At 48.5% G+C, this 15,686-nt stretch overlaps 1 protein-coding gene across 2 annotated transcripts in view; it reads left to right on the top strand.

Moving 5' to 3' along the window:
* Mhcl (Myosin heavy chain-like) overlaps positions 1-15,686 on the top strand; it is a 402,915-nt gene that overhangs the window by 48,853 nt on the left and 338,376 nt on the right. For both annotated transcript variants that reach the window (XM_045745416.2, XM_069325323.1), the window contains exon 3: positions 12,162-12,296. In XM_045745416.2, the coding sequence (XP_045601372.2) occupies positions 12,162-12,296 (135 nt within the window). The remainder of the gene's footprint in view (positions 1-12,161; positions 12,297-15,686) is intronic.

The raw sequence follows: 15,686 nt of genomic DNA, 5'->3' as shown, positions 1-15,686 counted from the left end.
TCGATCGTGGCGGCTTTGGCTGTATTAAACCGCGTTTACGAGCTCTGGAACTGCGCACGCCAAGGATATTATGGTTATAGGTAATCTTCGTGTTGCTTCGGAGTTCATAAACTGTTTGAGGAATGCAAATTATAGTCCGTCATGATTGAGGAATCCCGGTAAATCTCGGGTTTAACCATACATCAGTTCTATATCTGCAAGTATTTTGACCAGACCACACACTAGAAGTTGAAGGGACGACGACGTTTCGGTCCGTCCTGGACCATTCTCTCAAGTCGATCGACTTGAGAATGACTACATTTAAAACAAGAATGACTACATTTGAATGACTACATTTAAAACTGCTATGGAGTCAGCCTCCACCACATCACTGCCTAATGCATTCCACCTGTTAACTATTCTGACAGTGAAAAAATTCTTTCTAACGTCTCTGTGGCTCATTTGGGTACTAAGTTTCCACTTGTGTCCCCTTGTTCGTGTCCCACCCGTGCTGAAGAGTTTGTCTTTGTCCACCCTGTCAATTCCCCTGAGAATTTTGTAGGTGGTTATCATGTCTCCCCTTACTCTTCTGTCTTCCAGGGACGTGTGGTTTAGCTCCCTTAGCCTGTGTGTGTGTGTGTGTGTGTGTGTGTGTGTGTGTGTGTGTGTGTGTGTGTGTGTGTGTGTGTGTGTGTGTGAACTAGGCTGGACTACCGGAAACCCGGCGGTCCGGCACCACCTGTTGCGGTGGAGCTCCCGCCAGCGCCGCCGCCGCCTCTGGTGGCGGACAGTAGTGGGAGAGGCATTGAGCACGGTGCTCACCTCCGCCGCCTCCTGCAGTGCTCGCAGGTGCTCCCGTACACCACTGGTGTCGAAGGTGCTCCCGTACACCACTGGTGTCGAAGGTGCTCCCGTACACCACTGGTGTCAAAGGTGCTCCCGTACACCACTGGTGTCGAAGGTTCTCCCGTACACCACTGGTGTCGAAGGTGGCTAGCTGGCTCTTACCTCAGTGCTCGCTTGTGTCATGTGTTCTGCGGCGTGATATGTGAGGCGGGTGCGGCCATCATGCTGGGCTGGAAATACAAGCTGCGACTGGGGGGTGCGAAGAAGCCCGTCGGGCTGGAACCCTGGGTGGTGTCGGGCGGGCTGGGGCGGGATCACCACACACACCAGGACAGCCCGCGGGAGTGCTCCCGTGCCCGAGTTAGGCAGCGTGTTCTAGCGGAGAGGCTTGGGGAGTGTGAGAGAGTGCAGCTGTATCAAGGGCAGGCGCAGGGCAACACACCTGGCAGGAGAGTGGGCGGCCGCTCCGTCAAGCCCCCACACCTACACCCGAGGGGTTGGCTGGCCGCCCACACGCCCACCCGCCCACACGGTCACCCGTATTCCTCGTGTCATCTAACGGAATATTGGCTGAGGGCCCATAGGTGCCAGCTGTGGCGTCGGCGCCACTCGCCGCCACCATCATCACAGTCACACGGCCCCGTCCACGCCTCGCTGTCTGAACCACAGGGGGACCAGGGGGACAAGGAGCCCCACGGGGCACCGGGGGACGAGGTGGGTGTCCTGGGCGACGAGGCACCTCGTGACCCCACCTGTCCCCTGGAGACCCTGGAAAAGTCGCCAGAACTTCAAACATTATCTTCAGTGAGGTTGTCGGGGAAATACAGGACACTTGACAGTGACGACCTGTATTACAGCATGAGTAGTGAGGTGGAGGAGGACCAGGACCTGGCCTGCTTGGTGACGGCCTCGGCCTACTGTCCCCTGGCACCCATCACCCAGGACACGGGTCACACCTGCCGGCCAGCACCATCAACACACCACCAGGGTGTCACCCAGGACACGGGTCACACCTGCCGGCCAGCACCACCAACACACCACCAGGGTGTCACCCAGGACACGGGTCACACCTGCCTGCCAGCACCATCAACACACCACCAGGGTGTCACCCAGGACACGGGTCACACCTGCCGGCCAGCACCACCAACACACCACCAGGGTGACGTTTTAAATCACAAACCTGGACCAAAACAGCAGCTAACACAAAGCAGTGCAGATTTATCTCTTTCCAATATTGAGGAGAGTCATTCAAGACAGGTATGCACGCTTCCTGGATCAGGTGTGCAGGCTGCTGAGGCTGGTGCTCTTGAGCTTCAACACGACGCCTCTCACAACTCTCCTGCTGTTAGTTCACATCAAGATACCTCTTACCTGAACAGTAAGACGTGTGGAGATGCTGCAGATGATCACTTAAGGAGAGAGAGCACGAGAAATGACCTGAAGCAAGAGACCTCTAATATCATTGCCTCCAGTAACAATGTGGGAGCATCAATAGGAAATATAGTGGATGGTGGCAGTATAACTATTGGGGGAGGTGAGGTATCAGGTTATCGCGTGGTTGTCAGGGTAGATAATAACTGCCAAGTGAAGGTCATAAATGACCGATGTGTCAGCGTTGAGGCCTCTGATAAGAGTGACACGGGTGTTGGCCGTCTTGGCAACATACAGGATGACTCCGTGGAGAGCGTATCCGACACTGGAGAAGCTGGGGATATTATTAAGGAGAGTAAGAGCGCCACAGATAACGTGGACCACGACACGGACGAAGGGTTCGACACTTGCGATGACTCCTGCGACAGCTTACTGATCAAGCTGTCACCGAAATCCAGCGCTGAAGCTTCGGATGACATCTCTGTTGTTGATGACCCATGGGGGTCAGCAGTGGCTGGATACGTCATCCCTCGCCCAAGAGATAATGGTGGGAATTTGCCGGATGTTTCATCTTATAGTTTGGCGGGCAACAATCCAACACCCGTAGATGCTTCTCTCTTAGATCACCCCCCATGTCTTGCCTGGGTCTCGGAAGATGGACTGTCTTCCAAGATGGATGCAGCAACACCTGCAAGATCACCTAGTGCCCCAACCATCACACCTACCACATTCTTCGTTGCTCAGCCGTCCCCAGTGCCCGGGTTAAACTCGCCTTCAAGTCACCAGGTGGATAAGAAATGCACAGTAAACGTGTTGCTGGGTACGTGTTGTGGCAGTGCCATCGCTGATACATTGACACGGCAGTTGTCCAGGGCACAGGTGGTACTTCTACAAGATGATTCAGAGATTGCAGAGGAATTTCAGAATAATCTTGAAGGCAAGTGCATTGCTGTGAAAGATCTCTCTCGGGCTCAGAATACTATATCATGCAGGCCAGTGTCACAAAAAATTAAACTTATGCTGGAGTCTGTTGAAGCTGGCTTCATGGTTGCCAAAGGGCAGCCACCAACTGGTGCCAGAGCCGTTGGAGATAAGTCTAGAATTCATTTGCGGAGTTCTAATTCTTTTGATGAGAGGACATTAACTATTGACAGATTAGACATTAGCAGGAAGGCTACTGTAAATTCTGATAAAGCATTGTTTCTTTCGAATGAAAACATATCTTCTTTGAGAGTTACACGATTTTGCCGAGAAAATAATGATTCAGTAGAGGAGACTTTGTCCAAAGATGTTAGCACGAAATTGGTGGACGGTCCAGCTACTCAAGGATATTTCCAATTGATCCAGACACGACCATCCACCTCCAGCCGCTTGAAGGCAGCGATGTTTAAGACACAGGACACTACTCTTCCCCTGTCTATACCTTGCTTCGAAGCTGTTCGCAGGACCTCCGAGTGGAAAGTGGCGTCTGATAAGTCAGGCTTGGGAACGGTTCACAAAGACGTACTGGAAGAGTTAAGATCTTCGTCGTCAGTTGACACTGTTCACGTCAGTAAAGATACAGATCACGGACTCGAAGCTTCTGATTTAAAGGCAGTGGTCAGCCACACAGAGAAGAAACCTCAGCCGTCAGCAGATGTCGCTGACACCTCTGGTAGATTGTCGCCTCAGACGGTGGTCAGGATACGGGACGTTATTAAGTTCTGGAACGCAAAAGATGGAGGACCAGTCCGTGTAAGGAGCCAGGAGCCTGGAGTATCATTTACAAGTGACAAATTGCAGCGCCCTAGACCATGTCAGACTTTGAATAGGTCTAGTAGTTTAAATAATGAGTCCAATGCTAAACTGCAGATAAATCGCAATGAGATGAACAGGAACAGCATAGAGCCAATACGTTTGTCAGTTTGTAAAGATATGACAGCAAATGTACACACAAACTGGAAAGACTGTCAGAAACCATGTTCCGTTACTTCTTTTTCTGCTTGCCGGGATTTTTTCTCCTCTCGCGAGAAAGAGCAGGAGAAGGCGGAAGGGGCAGGAAGCAGTGAGCAGTTTGAGAGCGCGGCTGGTGTGTGTGAGGGCGGTGGGCGTGTGCTGCCAGGGTTTACTGGGCTCCACCACACGCCTGGTAAACCAGGAGCCACCCTGCTGCACGAGCATGACAGCTTCCCACTGATGGTACTCGCCAGAAGGGGCGAGGAGGGCCAGTCACCTCCACCGACGGCACTCTTCCCCGTGTCCACCACTCGCCAGGTAACACGTTCCTCACACCTGTTTTAACAGGTGTTACTTTACAGAAACAGGTTTTTAATATCTTTTGGTAAATCACTATTTGTTACCTTTTTGATGCCTGGTGATGGTTTTGAGAGTTCTTAACTGCCATAACATGGTGATTGGTGGTCTGTGAGGCTGTTTATCTTGGTAGCCCGCTGGCCCACACAGCCAGGCTGGTCCAGTAACTCTACCAGAAACTTGTTCAGCTCCCTCTTGAAAGCTTCTATTGTTTTCCAGCAAAATTTCTTATATATGTTGGCAGGACGTTGAAAGTCTTGAGCCGGTCATATTTTCACTGTCTCCTCTGTTCCGGCACCTTGGACTTATTTTGCACTTTCTACCATATATCTCACTCCAGTATGCTTGAATTTCAGAGTGCAGGTAAAAAACCAGCCTGTCTAATATTTTCCATGTGTATATTGGGAGATATATTTCTTGAATAAGTTCTAAGTAATATAGTTTGAGTGCTTTGAAGCGGTAGATTATGTGCGAAGTGGTGGGGAATCGAACCAGCGTCCTAAGGTCACCCCAGACACGCGCCTCACCCGTAGACCGTATCAGGCTATAGTGATGTCATTGTGTGTATGGGATCTCTATAGACATTTATCGGCAATGCACTTGAGCCATTATTTAAATGGACGATTTAGTTTATCTTATAGTCTAAGGAGCGCCATTAAGAATGCTGGAGAGTGACACGAGTTACAGTGTCAGTTTGTACCGTGACGCGTATTGCGACTGGACCCACGGGTCAACCGGTGACAATGTTGACTCAGTGTTCCCCTGGGGGCACTGCGCTGCCCAGTGGCTGCCCCAAGCTCTTGGCGAAGCTTCCCATGGACGAATCACATGATGGCTTCCAGCTCTTAACACACGTACCTCATAAATTACTGGTTTGGTTGTGGGGGAAAAAAATAAAAGATGCATTGCAGTTATTATTAAATATATAGTTATTAAAAATACGCTTTCTGTTTGACATGGGAGATGCGTCAGAGGGACCAGGAGACGGGAGGGACCAGGAAGGACGGACGGATATGGGAGGGACAGTGACGAGGGGACAGATTTGGCAGCCGACCGTCACAGAGACATGTCAACATCACCAGGTAACTGCAAGGTTAAGTAATCATGAGAAAGAGCTCAGGCAGTACGATTATAGTCCATTGAAGGTTAACAGGCGGACCCAGGAGCTGGAGCTAAAGTGCCGCGATCACAGAAAGAGAATGTACACGCGTTCGTTAATGAAAGTATATTTCTGTAAGCATTTTTAACTGAACAGAACGCAAGAAGAGACGTCATCCTCCTCCCTCCCTACAATTCATCAGAGAATTCCAGCTCTTCCCCGTTCTGGTCAGCTGTCTTGTTGCTCCGTTTCTTGCATTCCCTTGCATGTGGTGCAATGAAATCACAATAGCCTGATATATCTACTAGAAAAACTTTGATGCATACCTGGGGTCACCCACCACTCCCAGACGCGCGTTTGGGGTGACCTAGGAAGCGGGTTCGATTCCACAGCTCGGCTCCAGTGACTATTTCTGACCTTATTTCTTCTTACTGTTCCATATTCTTAACCTTCCTGTTTATCACAAAATACATCGGGAAAAAGTTTAGGCATGAATGTTTCCGTTGCACCGTGGGTTTCCGTATAGGGAGCCGGTCGGCCGAGCGGACAGCACGCTGGACTTGTGATCCTGTGGTCCTGGGTTCGATCCCAGGCGCCGGCGAGAAACATTGGGCAGAGTTTCTTTCACTCTATGCCCCTGTTACCTAGCAGTAAAATAGGTACCTGGGTGTTAGTCAGCGGTCACGGGCTGCTTCCTGGGGGTGGAGGCCTGGTCGAGGACCGGGCCGCGGGGACACTAAAAAAAAGCCCCGAAATCATCTCAAGATAACCTCAAGATAACCGTCAGGCGATGGGTGTTAGTGAGTGGGGGAGGGGGGGGGGCACTAGTGATGGGACAGTGAGAGCTGAAAGTATCTAGTTCACCGCCAATATAAATTTCACAGCTTAAAGAAGACTGGGGTTCAGTGGCGGTGAAGTCGTTATGTGACTAACCTTGCTGCCACACCCACGCATCATAGCATCATATAAACTAGTATAAGCCAGGGGCCACGATTCGTCAAGCACTTAATTGTCCGCTTACGAAACCTGTACATCTTTCTTCACTCTTAGTTTGCTTAGTTTTGGCGGCTTAGTTTGCATTTATTAAACGGTTTATAAGGCCCGAAGCTCTCCGAGGTTGTATATATATCAGTAAAAGCCTATATAGTCGATAGCGACCTCATCGCGGTTCCAAACTTATAAAACTAGTTAATAGATAGACTAAGCCGCCGTGATCAAGGAAAGATGTACAGGTGTCGTTAGTATGGAGACGTTATAGGGTGGATGACTCTCCTGGTCCAGCACTAGCCGTACAGACAGACGTCTTGGTACCTTGCCAGCGGGAACCAGCTCATCTAGGCCAACCACTTACTTTTTTATGAGGCTTTAAAATGCTATTTATTCATTTTGTTTACATTTACACGCCACCGAGAAACAAATTTAAATATCATCGAACCGTACAATATAAATATATTCCTTAACCTAAAAATATATTATTATATATTTGTGATTGCGTCGGTGCTCAGTTTTGAGGGAGTTTCAGGTAGGTGTTATATAGTCCAGGAATCTGCAGTGTTTATGGCCGGTATAGCCAAGCCATAAACAGTTATAACTCACACCAGTTGTGAGATGGAGTTACTGGAGTGGTACAACTAGTTTTAAACACGACCAGTATGGCTCATGTACCCTATGGACGTCTCTTACCACAAGCTGAGAACCGGTTTTATTGTGGCTAATTAATTTCTGTCTTTCCGTCCAGTTCCTCATAAAAAAAGCTCCACTATACACACACCAGCCAGCACGCTCACCGTGACGGGCAACGAGGTGTATATGGTATGTGAGAGGGGGTGGGGAGAAGTGAGAGGGGGTGGGGAGAAGTGAGAGGGGGTGGGGAGTGCAGCTAGAGGGGTGGGGAGTGGATAGAGAGGGGTGGGTGAGTGGGGTGTTGTGGAGGCGAGTCATGTACCAGCCCCCACATGGGGGGGTAGGTGGTGGTGTACATTATTCAACCTTTTGTTGCCAGGCTTTAACATGGTGATGGTATACTGCTTGGTGTTGTGCGAGTCGTGTATTGTATGTGTATTTCGGCTCATGAGTGCGGCTAGCCGAGTTTATCTTTTTTAAGCTTGTAGCCTAAACTGCGTATATATATATATATATATATATATATATATATATATATATATATATATATATATATATGAGTGTATTTTGTGAACTTTAGCAATACTAAGAAACAAGTGGCTTGCCTCAAGTCCTCCTAGGCTACGGACGCCGAGCGAAGCTTTGGTTAATGTTAACTCTCGCTCGTTTAAACCTATTTTCGCGCGCACCGCGGGTGTAATTTGCGTTCAGGGAATCTGGTCCGTTACGAGAGGAGCCTGAACTAGCCCGTGCCGCTGGGCTGACATCCTCCCGTCGACTGACTGTGCTCCAGCGGGGGGGGGTGACTGTGCACCCTGGGGGGGGCAGCAGGAGGGAGGGAGAGGAGGTACTGTGCTTCATCATTCGCAACAGAATACAATTGGTGAAGCCGTAGTGCATAGTAACCCGACCCGGGGAGAGCAGTCTTGGTAAGGATTCTGCTCCAGTGTAGAGTCGGGTCGCAGCGGACACCAGCAACAATTGTCGCTTCTATGAGGTTGCTGCTCATCAGCTCTCGAAGCAACTGAGATAATCTCTGATGTAATGGGATTGTACAACTGTGTTTTGTTGGGTATTCTTTGCCACGCTGGTTTCATTTCTGTTATTCCATATCTTTTTTTTTTTTTTTTTTTTTTTTTGGTGGCAAAATGGTTGGGAACTACAGTACAAAAGGTCTATTCTTAGCTTCCAATTTCACGGTCATGGGGTAAATTGGTGAAATCAGTAGCCTAAGTTATTTATTTACTTCCGGTCGATAGCACAAATCTGGGTGTTATCAATACATGTTTACAACACATTTGTTTTGGTAAACATGGTAATGCGCCACCACTACCTGTTGACCGCATAATGCGTACCTTTATGCGTGGTTAAAACGTAACTTTGCCGTTCTGTCAGTTCAGTAAACATGCGAATGTTATCATTTTTGTTCAGTAGAGCTTGACGAGTAACTGCGGGTTGACGTTCCTGGCCTGGCAGATGGCGCCGGCGACTGGGGCTCCGTACGAGAGTGGCACCCCCCACTTGGCTGTTTCCTTCCCCCCCTCCCTCCCTCCCTCTTCCCCCCCCTCCCTCTTCCCCCTCCCTCTTCCCCCTCCCTCTTCCCCCTCCCTCTTCCCCCTCCCTCTTCCCCCTCCCTCTTCCCCCTCCCTCTTCCCCCTCCCTCTTCCCCCTCCCTCTTCCCCCTCCCTCTTCCCCCTCCCTCTTCGCCCTCCCTCTTCCCCCCTCCCTCTTCCCCCTCCCTCTTCCCCCCTCCCTCTTCCCCCTCCCTCTTCCCCCCCTCCCTCTTCCCCCCCTCCCTCTTCCCCCCCTCCCTCTTCCCCCCCTCCCTCTTCCCCCCCTCCCTCTTCCCCCCCTCCCTCTTCCCCCCCTCCCTCTTCCCCCCCTCCCTCTTCCCCCCCTCCCTCTTCCCCCCCTCCCTCTTCCCCCCCTCCCTCTTCCCCCCCTCCCTCTTCCCCCCCCCTCCCTCTTCCCCCCCCTCCCTCTTCCCCCCCCTCCCTCTTCCCCCCCCCTCCCTCTTCCCCCCCCCCCTCCCTCTTCCCCCCCCCTCCCTCTTCCCCCCCTCCCTCTTCCCCCCCCTCCCTCTTCCCCCCCTCCCTCTTCCCCCCCCCTCCCTCTTCCCCCCCCCTCCCTCTTCCCCCCCCTCCCTCTTCCCCCCTCCCTCTTCCCCCCTCCCTCTTCCCCCCTCCCTCTTCCCCCCTCCCTCTTCCCCCCCCTCCCTCTTCCCCCCCTCCCTCTTCCCCCCTCCCTCTTCCCCCCTCCCTCTTCCCCCTCCTTCTACTGGAGGGGGGGGGGAGAAGGAGGCACGGGCATGAATAGCCCATAAGCTCCATATTCACCCTACACCAGCTTATATAGCTACTACAAGCACTAGGGGTGAATTATTGTTACAGATAATTCTTGCTGTCGGGGGATAGCAAGCTTGTACTTATCGAGATCTACGTAAGCCAAATCAGCAGCCTTCCCCAGGATGCATCCCACGGAGAGAGACATCACATGCCCAATCGTTTCTCTGCCTCTTATCTGAATTCCCTGCCGCCCTCTCTGGTACAGAAAGCCTTACCCTGCCATCAGCCTCCGTATTACACGCCACCAACCAAACTCAACTAACTGAGGTATTCATCCACCCAGATAAGCCACCCCATCCACTCAGATAAGCCACCCCATCCACCCAGATAAGCCATCCCATCCACCCAGATAAGTCACCCCATCCACCCAGATAAGCCACCCCATCCACTCAGATAAGCCACCTCATCCACCCAGATAAGCCACCCCATCCACCCAGATAAGCCATCCCATCCACCCAGATAAGCCACCCCATCCACTCAGATAAGCCACCTCATCCACCCAGATAAGCCATCCCATCCACCCAGATAAGCCACCCCATCCACCCAGATAAGCCACCCCATCCACCCAGATAAGCCACCCCATCCACCCAGATAAGCCACTCCATCCACCCAGATAAGCCACTCCATCCACTTAAACAATCCACTTAAACAATCCAAAGGATATCCTCACGTCTTCATTTCCCACTTCATAAATAGGACCGGCCTCCTGTGGGCCAATGTTCCTTTGGCAGTTTATTTTTTATATTCGTATCAGCCACCACTTCTACCTCACCATTGTCACCCTATCCGAAGTCCAAACCCACTGCTGCCACCATCACCACCACCACCACCACAATCGCCAACCAACCAACCCACCACCACTATCAGTCTACACACTACTCACCACACCACCAGTAGCAGTAATCTTCCTGCTGTGAAACCAAATCTCACAACATTCCAGCTAATCTCTCACCACAAAGCAACACTACAAACCACATCAAGACGACCCTCCATCAACACAACCACCCCCTTATACCACGACGACTACGATAGCACTGCGATTACTCATTTACTTTCCTGCAATGACTATTCCCTCATATCGCACCAATAACACGATCACTCCCCAATAACAACATACCCATACCACAAACACTGCCACAACACTACCACAACCACTGCAACAACTACTGCTACACTACACCAGCAGAGTGGGAGAGAGGGAGGGAGGGATAGGGGGCGGGAAGAAACATCTCTATTTATACAGCTGGACAAACAGAGGCGTTACATGATTCCTCTCAGATATTAGAAAACTTTGTGGTTCGTCATCGGAACCAGACTAACCCTGCAGACTCGCCGCCATCACTGTGGTGGAGGACCAGCACCATCCCTGTGGTAGAACACAAGTCGTGAACCATCAGGAGAATAAAATTAATTTAATGGACGGGAAAAATGTATGGTAGGAAATGCAGAATAGGACCAAGCACAGAATTAGAGACTATGACGACACACTATGAACATCAGAGGCCCAAGGCTTTCCACCAAGGCTTTTCAACATCCTTCCACCCAATATAAGAAGTGTAGCGGGAACGCAAGTGGCACTCAAGAGCCACTTGTCAAAGTTGCATCAGAAAGTGCTGAACTAGCCCGAGTGTAATGGGTACAAGAGGCTTGCCTTTCAGGTCATGGTATCACCAGACAAGTCTGACCCAAAAAGCCGGGCTTCAGCAGAAGAACTTTTGAACCCGAGTACTGTAGATTTGTTTCAGCTAAGGTTTATAGTTAGTTCAACCAGGCTGTTGTGTCCCGCTGTTGAGCCTGACGTGTGAATTAGAGCTCGATTAGGCATTAATAAATGTTCTATAGTGTGGACGTTGTGAGTTTTCTCTACAAATAAATTTACGTACATGTGTGCGAATGTAAGGAAATAGATAAAGCTGGCTGAGGCTGCATGTATATTTAATATAGATAACAGATAAACGCCAATTAGTTAAGATTGTTTTTCTGCGGGGAATAAGTGTGTTGTGTGGCTAAGACAAGGAACCCAACTTACACACGTGGTAATTAATTAAGAAAATTTAAGGGGGCAGGAAGGAGCGGAATGTCATCTTTATTTCATACATGTGGATTGGGTTATGGATTTATTTTATCTTTGTATTGAAGCAGATTAATCCTGGATTGGGTTATAGATTTATTTTTATCTTTGTATTGAAGCAGATTAATCCTGGATTGGGTTATAGATTTATTTTTATCTTTGTATTGAAGCAGATTAATCCTGGATTGGGTTATAGATTTATTTTTATCATTGTATTGAAGCTGATTAATCCTGGATTGGGTTATAGATTTATTTTATCTTTGTATTGAAGCAGATTAATCCTGGACTGGGTTATAGATTTATTTTATCATTGTATTGAAGCAGATTAATCCTGGATTAGGTTATAGATTTATTTTTATCATTGTATTGAAGCAGATTAATCCTGGATTGGGTTATAGATTTATTTTTATCTTTGTATTGAAACAGATTAATCCTGGATTGGATTATAGATTTATTTCTATCTCTGTATTGAAGCAGATTAAACCTTGTATTTTACGTAAATGATTCAATTTCTTACTCGATTGTGGGTTTCCAGGTTCAGCCGGTGGCAGAGTTGGTGGAGTTGTCAGTGCGGCAGTCAGTGGACGGGAGGGAGGTGACCCTCAATCAGGACCAGATTCAAGGTGGCACACTCAAGAGGTCGCCCTCCAAGCGTCTCCTGCACCAAGTGGTAAGTACTGTCACCCTCCACCACCGCCCCCCTCCCCAGCTTTTCCCTAACACAGGCCATCATCGCCTTTCGTCAGTTTTTCTCAATTGATTTTTACCCTCTATGGTATTTGTCATATTTTTTTCCCCTAAGGATATTCCATCAAGGGGTCTTAAGCGTTTGTGGCTGGCCCTCCAAGTTTTACTCATTTCAGTCTTATTGGACGTAAGACTGGTGCCTTAAGTTGGACGGGGCGGGTTTGCCTGTTCCACGTGCATAATAGCTCTCCTATATACACATTACGACACTAGAGCGGATATATAACTATTAGGGCCAGTGAATGGCTTGGTACAGTGGTTAGAACGACACTGGGGTAGACAGTCATTTAAGTTTCCTGTTCTCTCTCTCTCCCCATAAAACAATGGTATATACATTACAAAATGTAATATTTGCGGATAAGCTTAATCACCTTTATTTTTGCCCCTCTTGTAGTAATTGTTTTGTACAAGTTTGCATCATTATTATTAGCTGCACGAGACAGTGTTTGCAATCTGAACTCAAATTTATATTAGGTTGGAAATTGATGCAGTGCTGGTGTTGGAATTAACTCTGAAGGACAAGGTTGACAGGGAGAGTTGGGACGTATTATGGCACCCAGGTCACGTGTGATAATAGGTCCACGTGTGACCTATTATCACATGTACGCCAGTAGTAATAGGTCCCTGGCTGGTAGATGGGTCGCTCTTCACAAACTCACCCTCACTGCAGGCGACGAGTCACAATAACGTGGCTAAAGTATGTTGACCAGACCACACACTAGAAGGTAAAGGGACGGCGATGTTTCGGTCCGTCCTGGACCATTCTCAAGTCGATTGTGAGAATAGTCCAGGGCGGACCGAAACGTCGTCGTCCCTTCACCTTCTAGTGTGTGGTCTGGTCAACTCACCCTCACTGACCCTAATCATCGCAGTGGTCAAAATGTATACCCAAAATTGAGTAAAAAAATATCTGAAATACTCACTACTAGTTGCAAACGACAGGTATATTAAAAGTATACAGTTTACAAAGTGTACAAATACAAAGTTTACATCTCTCACCAGTCAGGCCTGGCCCCCGGGCCGGGTTTGGGGAGTAGAACCCCAGAACCCCATCAAGGTACAATCCAGGTAGAGGTGTGCTAGAACATGTCTTTTGTCCACTGGAAGATAAAGTGCAGACGTGCTTTGAAACTATTTTTTGTTAACATTTTGATAAATGCTATCAAAAGTAGTGTCAGGAAAGGAGGGGAAATGGCTCTGTCAAACCAACCTGGACCCCAAAGAGTATTGTTGATTTAGTCGTTAAATGGAGTATACACAACCATTTTGAAAGCCTTTATTATCATATTTGAGAAAGGAAGGAAAATGAGTGGCAAAACATAATTACAAAAGCGTGTAGAGAATGAGGCACAGTAACGTGGCTGAGACAACCCAACCTTACACACTTATGAGATGAAAGGGTCGACGTTTCTGCCCGTCACGCTTTGATACAGTGTGTGTGTGTGTGTCCAGGACGGGTCGAAACGTCCTCACTTGCATTTCCCTTCATGAGTATGAAGTGAAGAGTTGCTTGTTTCCGCCACGTTATTGTGACTTTCTGTACAAGGAAAAATGCTACAGACCGATCAAGAATTGTATCAGCTGATTTACACAACAAACAAACAGTTGTTTACACAAACAGCTGTTTACACAACAAACAGCTGTTTACACAACAAACAAACAGCTGTTTACACAACAACAAACAGCTGTTTACACAACAACAAACATCTGTTTTCACAACAACAAACAGCTGTTTACACAACAACAAACAGCTGTTTACACAACAACAAACAGTTGTTTACACCAGCGTGAAATATGGTAGTGTGGAAAAAAATAATCGTTAGATATTTCCTAAATAATGGCCAGTGAATTATAATATATTTGAGGCTGTGGTATTCTCTAGACTGGAACATTGACAAGTGCCAACACCCGCTGGTGAAAGCTGGCCAAACTACTGACCTGGAAAACGTGTTCATGTCATGTCATTTCCTGTATCCGCTCGGCCAGGCTCCTAAAATATTGGGAGCGGCTAGGATTCAAGGTCGTCCAGGCAGGAGGAACCTTGCCGCGTGGGTGGTGGTGGTGGTCGTTGAAACTGTTAAGATATGAGATTGTAGTTAAATAGTGAGGGGAAAGTTGTCAAGCTTGAGCTTCTAGTCTATAGCCCTGACAAAGGGGCCCTGACAAAGGGTATAAGAACTTCTTTGAGCGGTGATGATCCTACCAAGTTTCGCATAGGTCTATCCGACATAGCACTAGGCTAGATACTGGCTAGCTAGGGTAAAATCTACACCTCTACAATACGGTCGATGTGATGACAGTTTAACCTTGTTTAAAATTGGCAGCGGGAGAAGTCAGGAAGGTCTTGCAAATGATCAGAATATATTTAACAGTTTGACCAGACCACACACTAGAAAGTGAAGGGACAACGACGTTTCGGTCCGTCCTGGACCATGCTCAAGTCGATTGTCTGAGTCTGACAAGTCGATTCATTCTAAAGTCGATCGACAATCGACTTGAGAATGGTCCAGGACGGACCGAAACGTCGTCGTCCCTTCACTTTCTAGTGTGTGGTCTGGTCAAACTACTTCAGCCACGTTACTGTGACTCATCGCCTGCATATTTATCAGTCCCGGAACAACCGTGGACATCTTCAAGAGAAAACTGGACGGTTTTCTAAGAGAAGTTCCGGATCAGCCGGGCTGTGGTGGGTACGTGGCCCTGCGGGCCGCTCCAAGCAACAGCCTGGTGGACCAAACTCTCACAAGTCGAGCCTGGCCTCGGGCCGGGCTTGGGGAGTAGAAGAACTCCCAGAACCCCATCAACCAGTCCATTAGGTGCGTCATTTTGATACTGTGTTTCGCCACCGACGTTTCAACGCTAGCCGGAAAAAAAAATTGGTCTAGTGGCAGACTAAAGCTGCCGTTCAACACCCCCCCCCCCCCCCGCCCTCGTCCTCCACCTTGTATAGGCGGGCCCGTGCACGGTGAGTTCTTTGGACCGGAGAGCACGACCGCTAATGCCTGCTTTCCGGATGGCTAACTAACCCCCCCCCCCGTCCCCCCGCCCGTGCTTGAGATGACCGTTTGGGGAGATTAGGTGTCGGAAAAGGGGGGGGGGGTGGGGAGGCTCAAATTGTGAATGATGTGTGTGTATCTTTTTTTATTGATCACATGTTGCAATGTGTATTTTCCGTAAGTGTGTGTGTGTGTGTATATATATATATATATATAATATATATATAATATATATAATATATATATATATATATATATATATATATATATATATATATATATATTATATATATATATATATATATATATATATATTA

Source organism: Procambarus clarkii, chromosome 16 (genome assembly GCF_040958095.1).
Source record: "Procambarus clarkii isolate CNS0578487 chromosome 16, FALCON_Pclarkii_2.0, whole genome shotgun sequence".
NCBI lineage: Eukaryota > Metazoa > Arthropoda > Malacostraca > Decapoda > Cambaridae > Procambarus > Procambarus clarkii.
The sequence above is the reverse complement of the archived record's forward strand: the minus strand, read 5'-3'. Positions and strand labels throughout refer to the sequence as shown.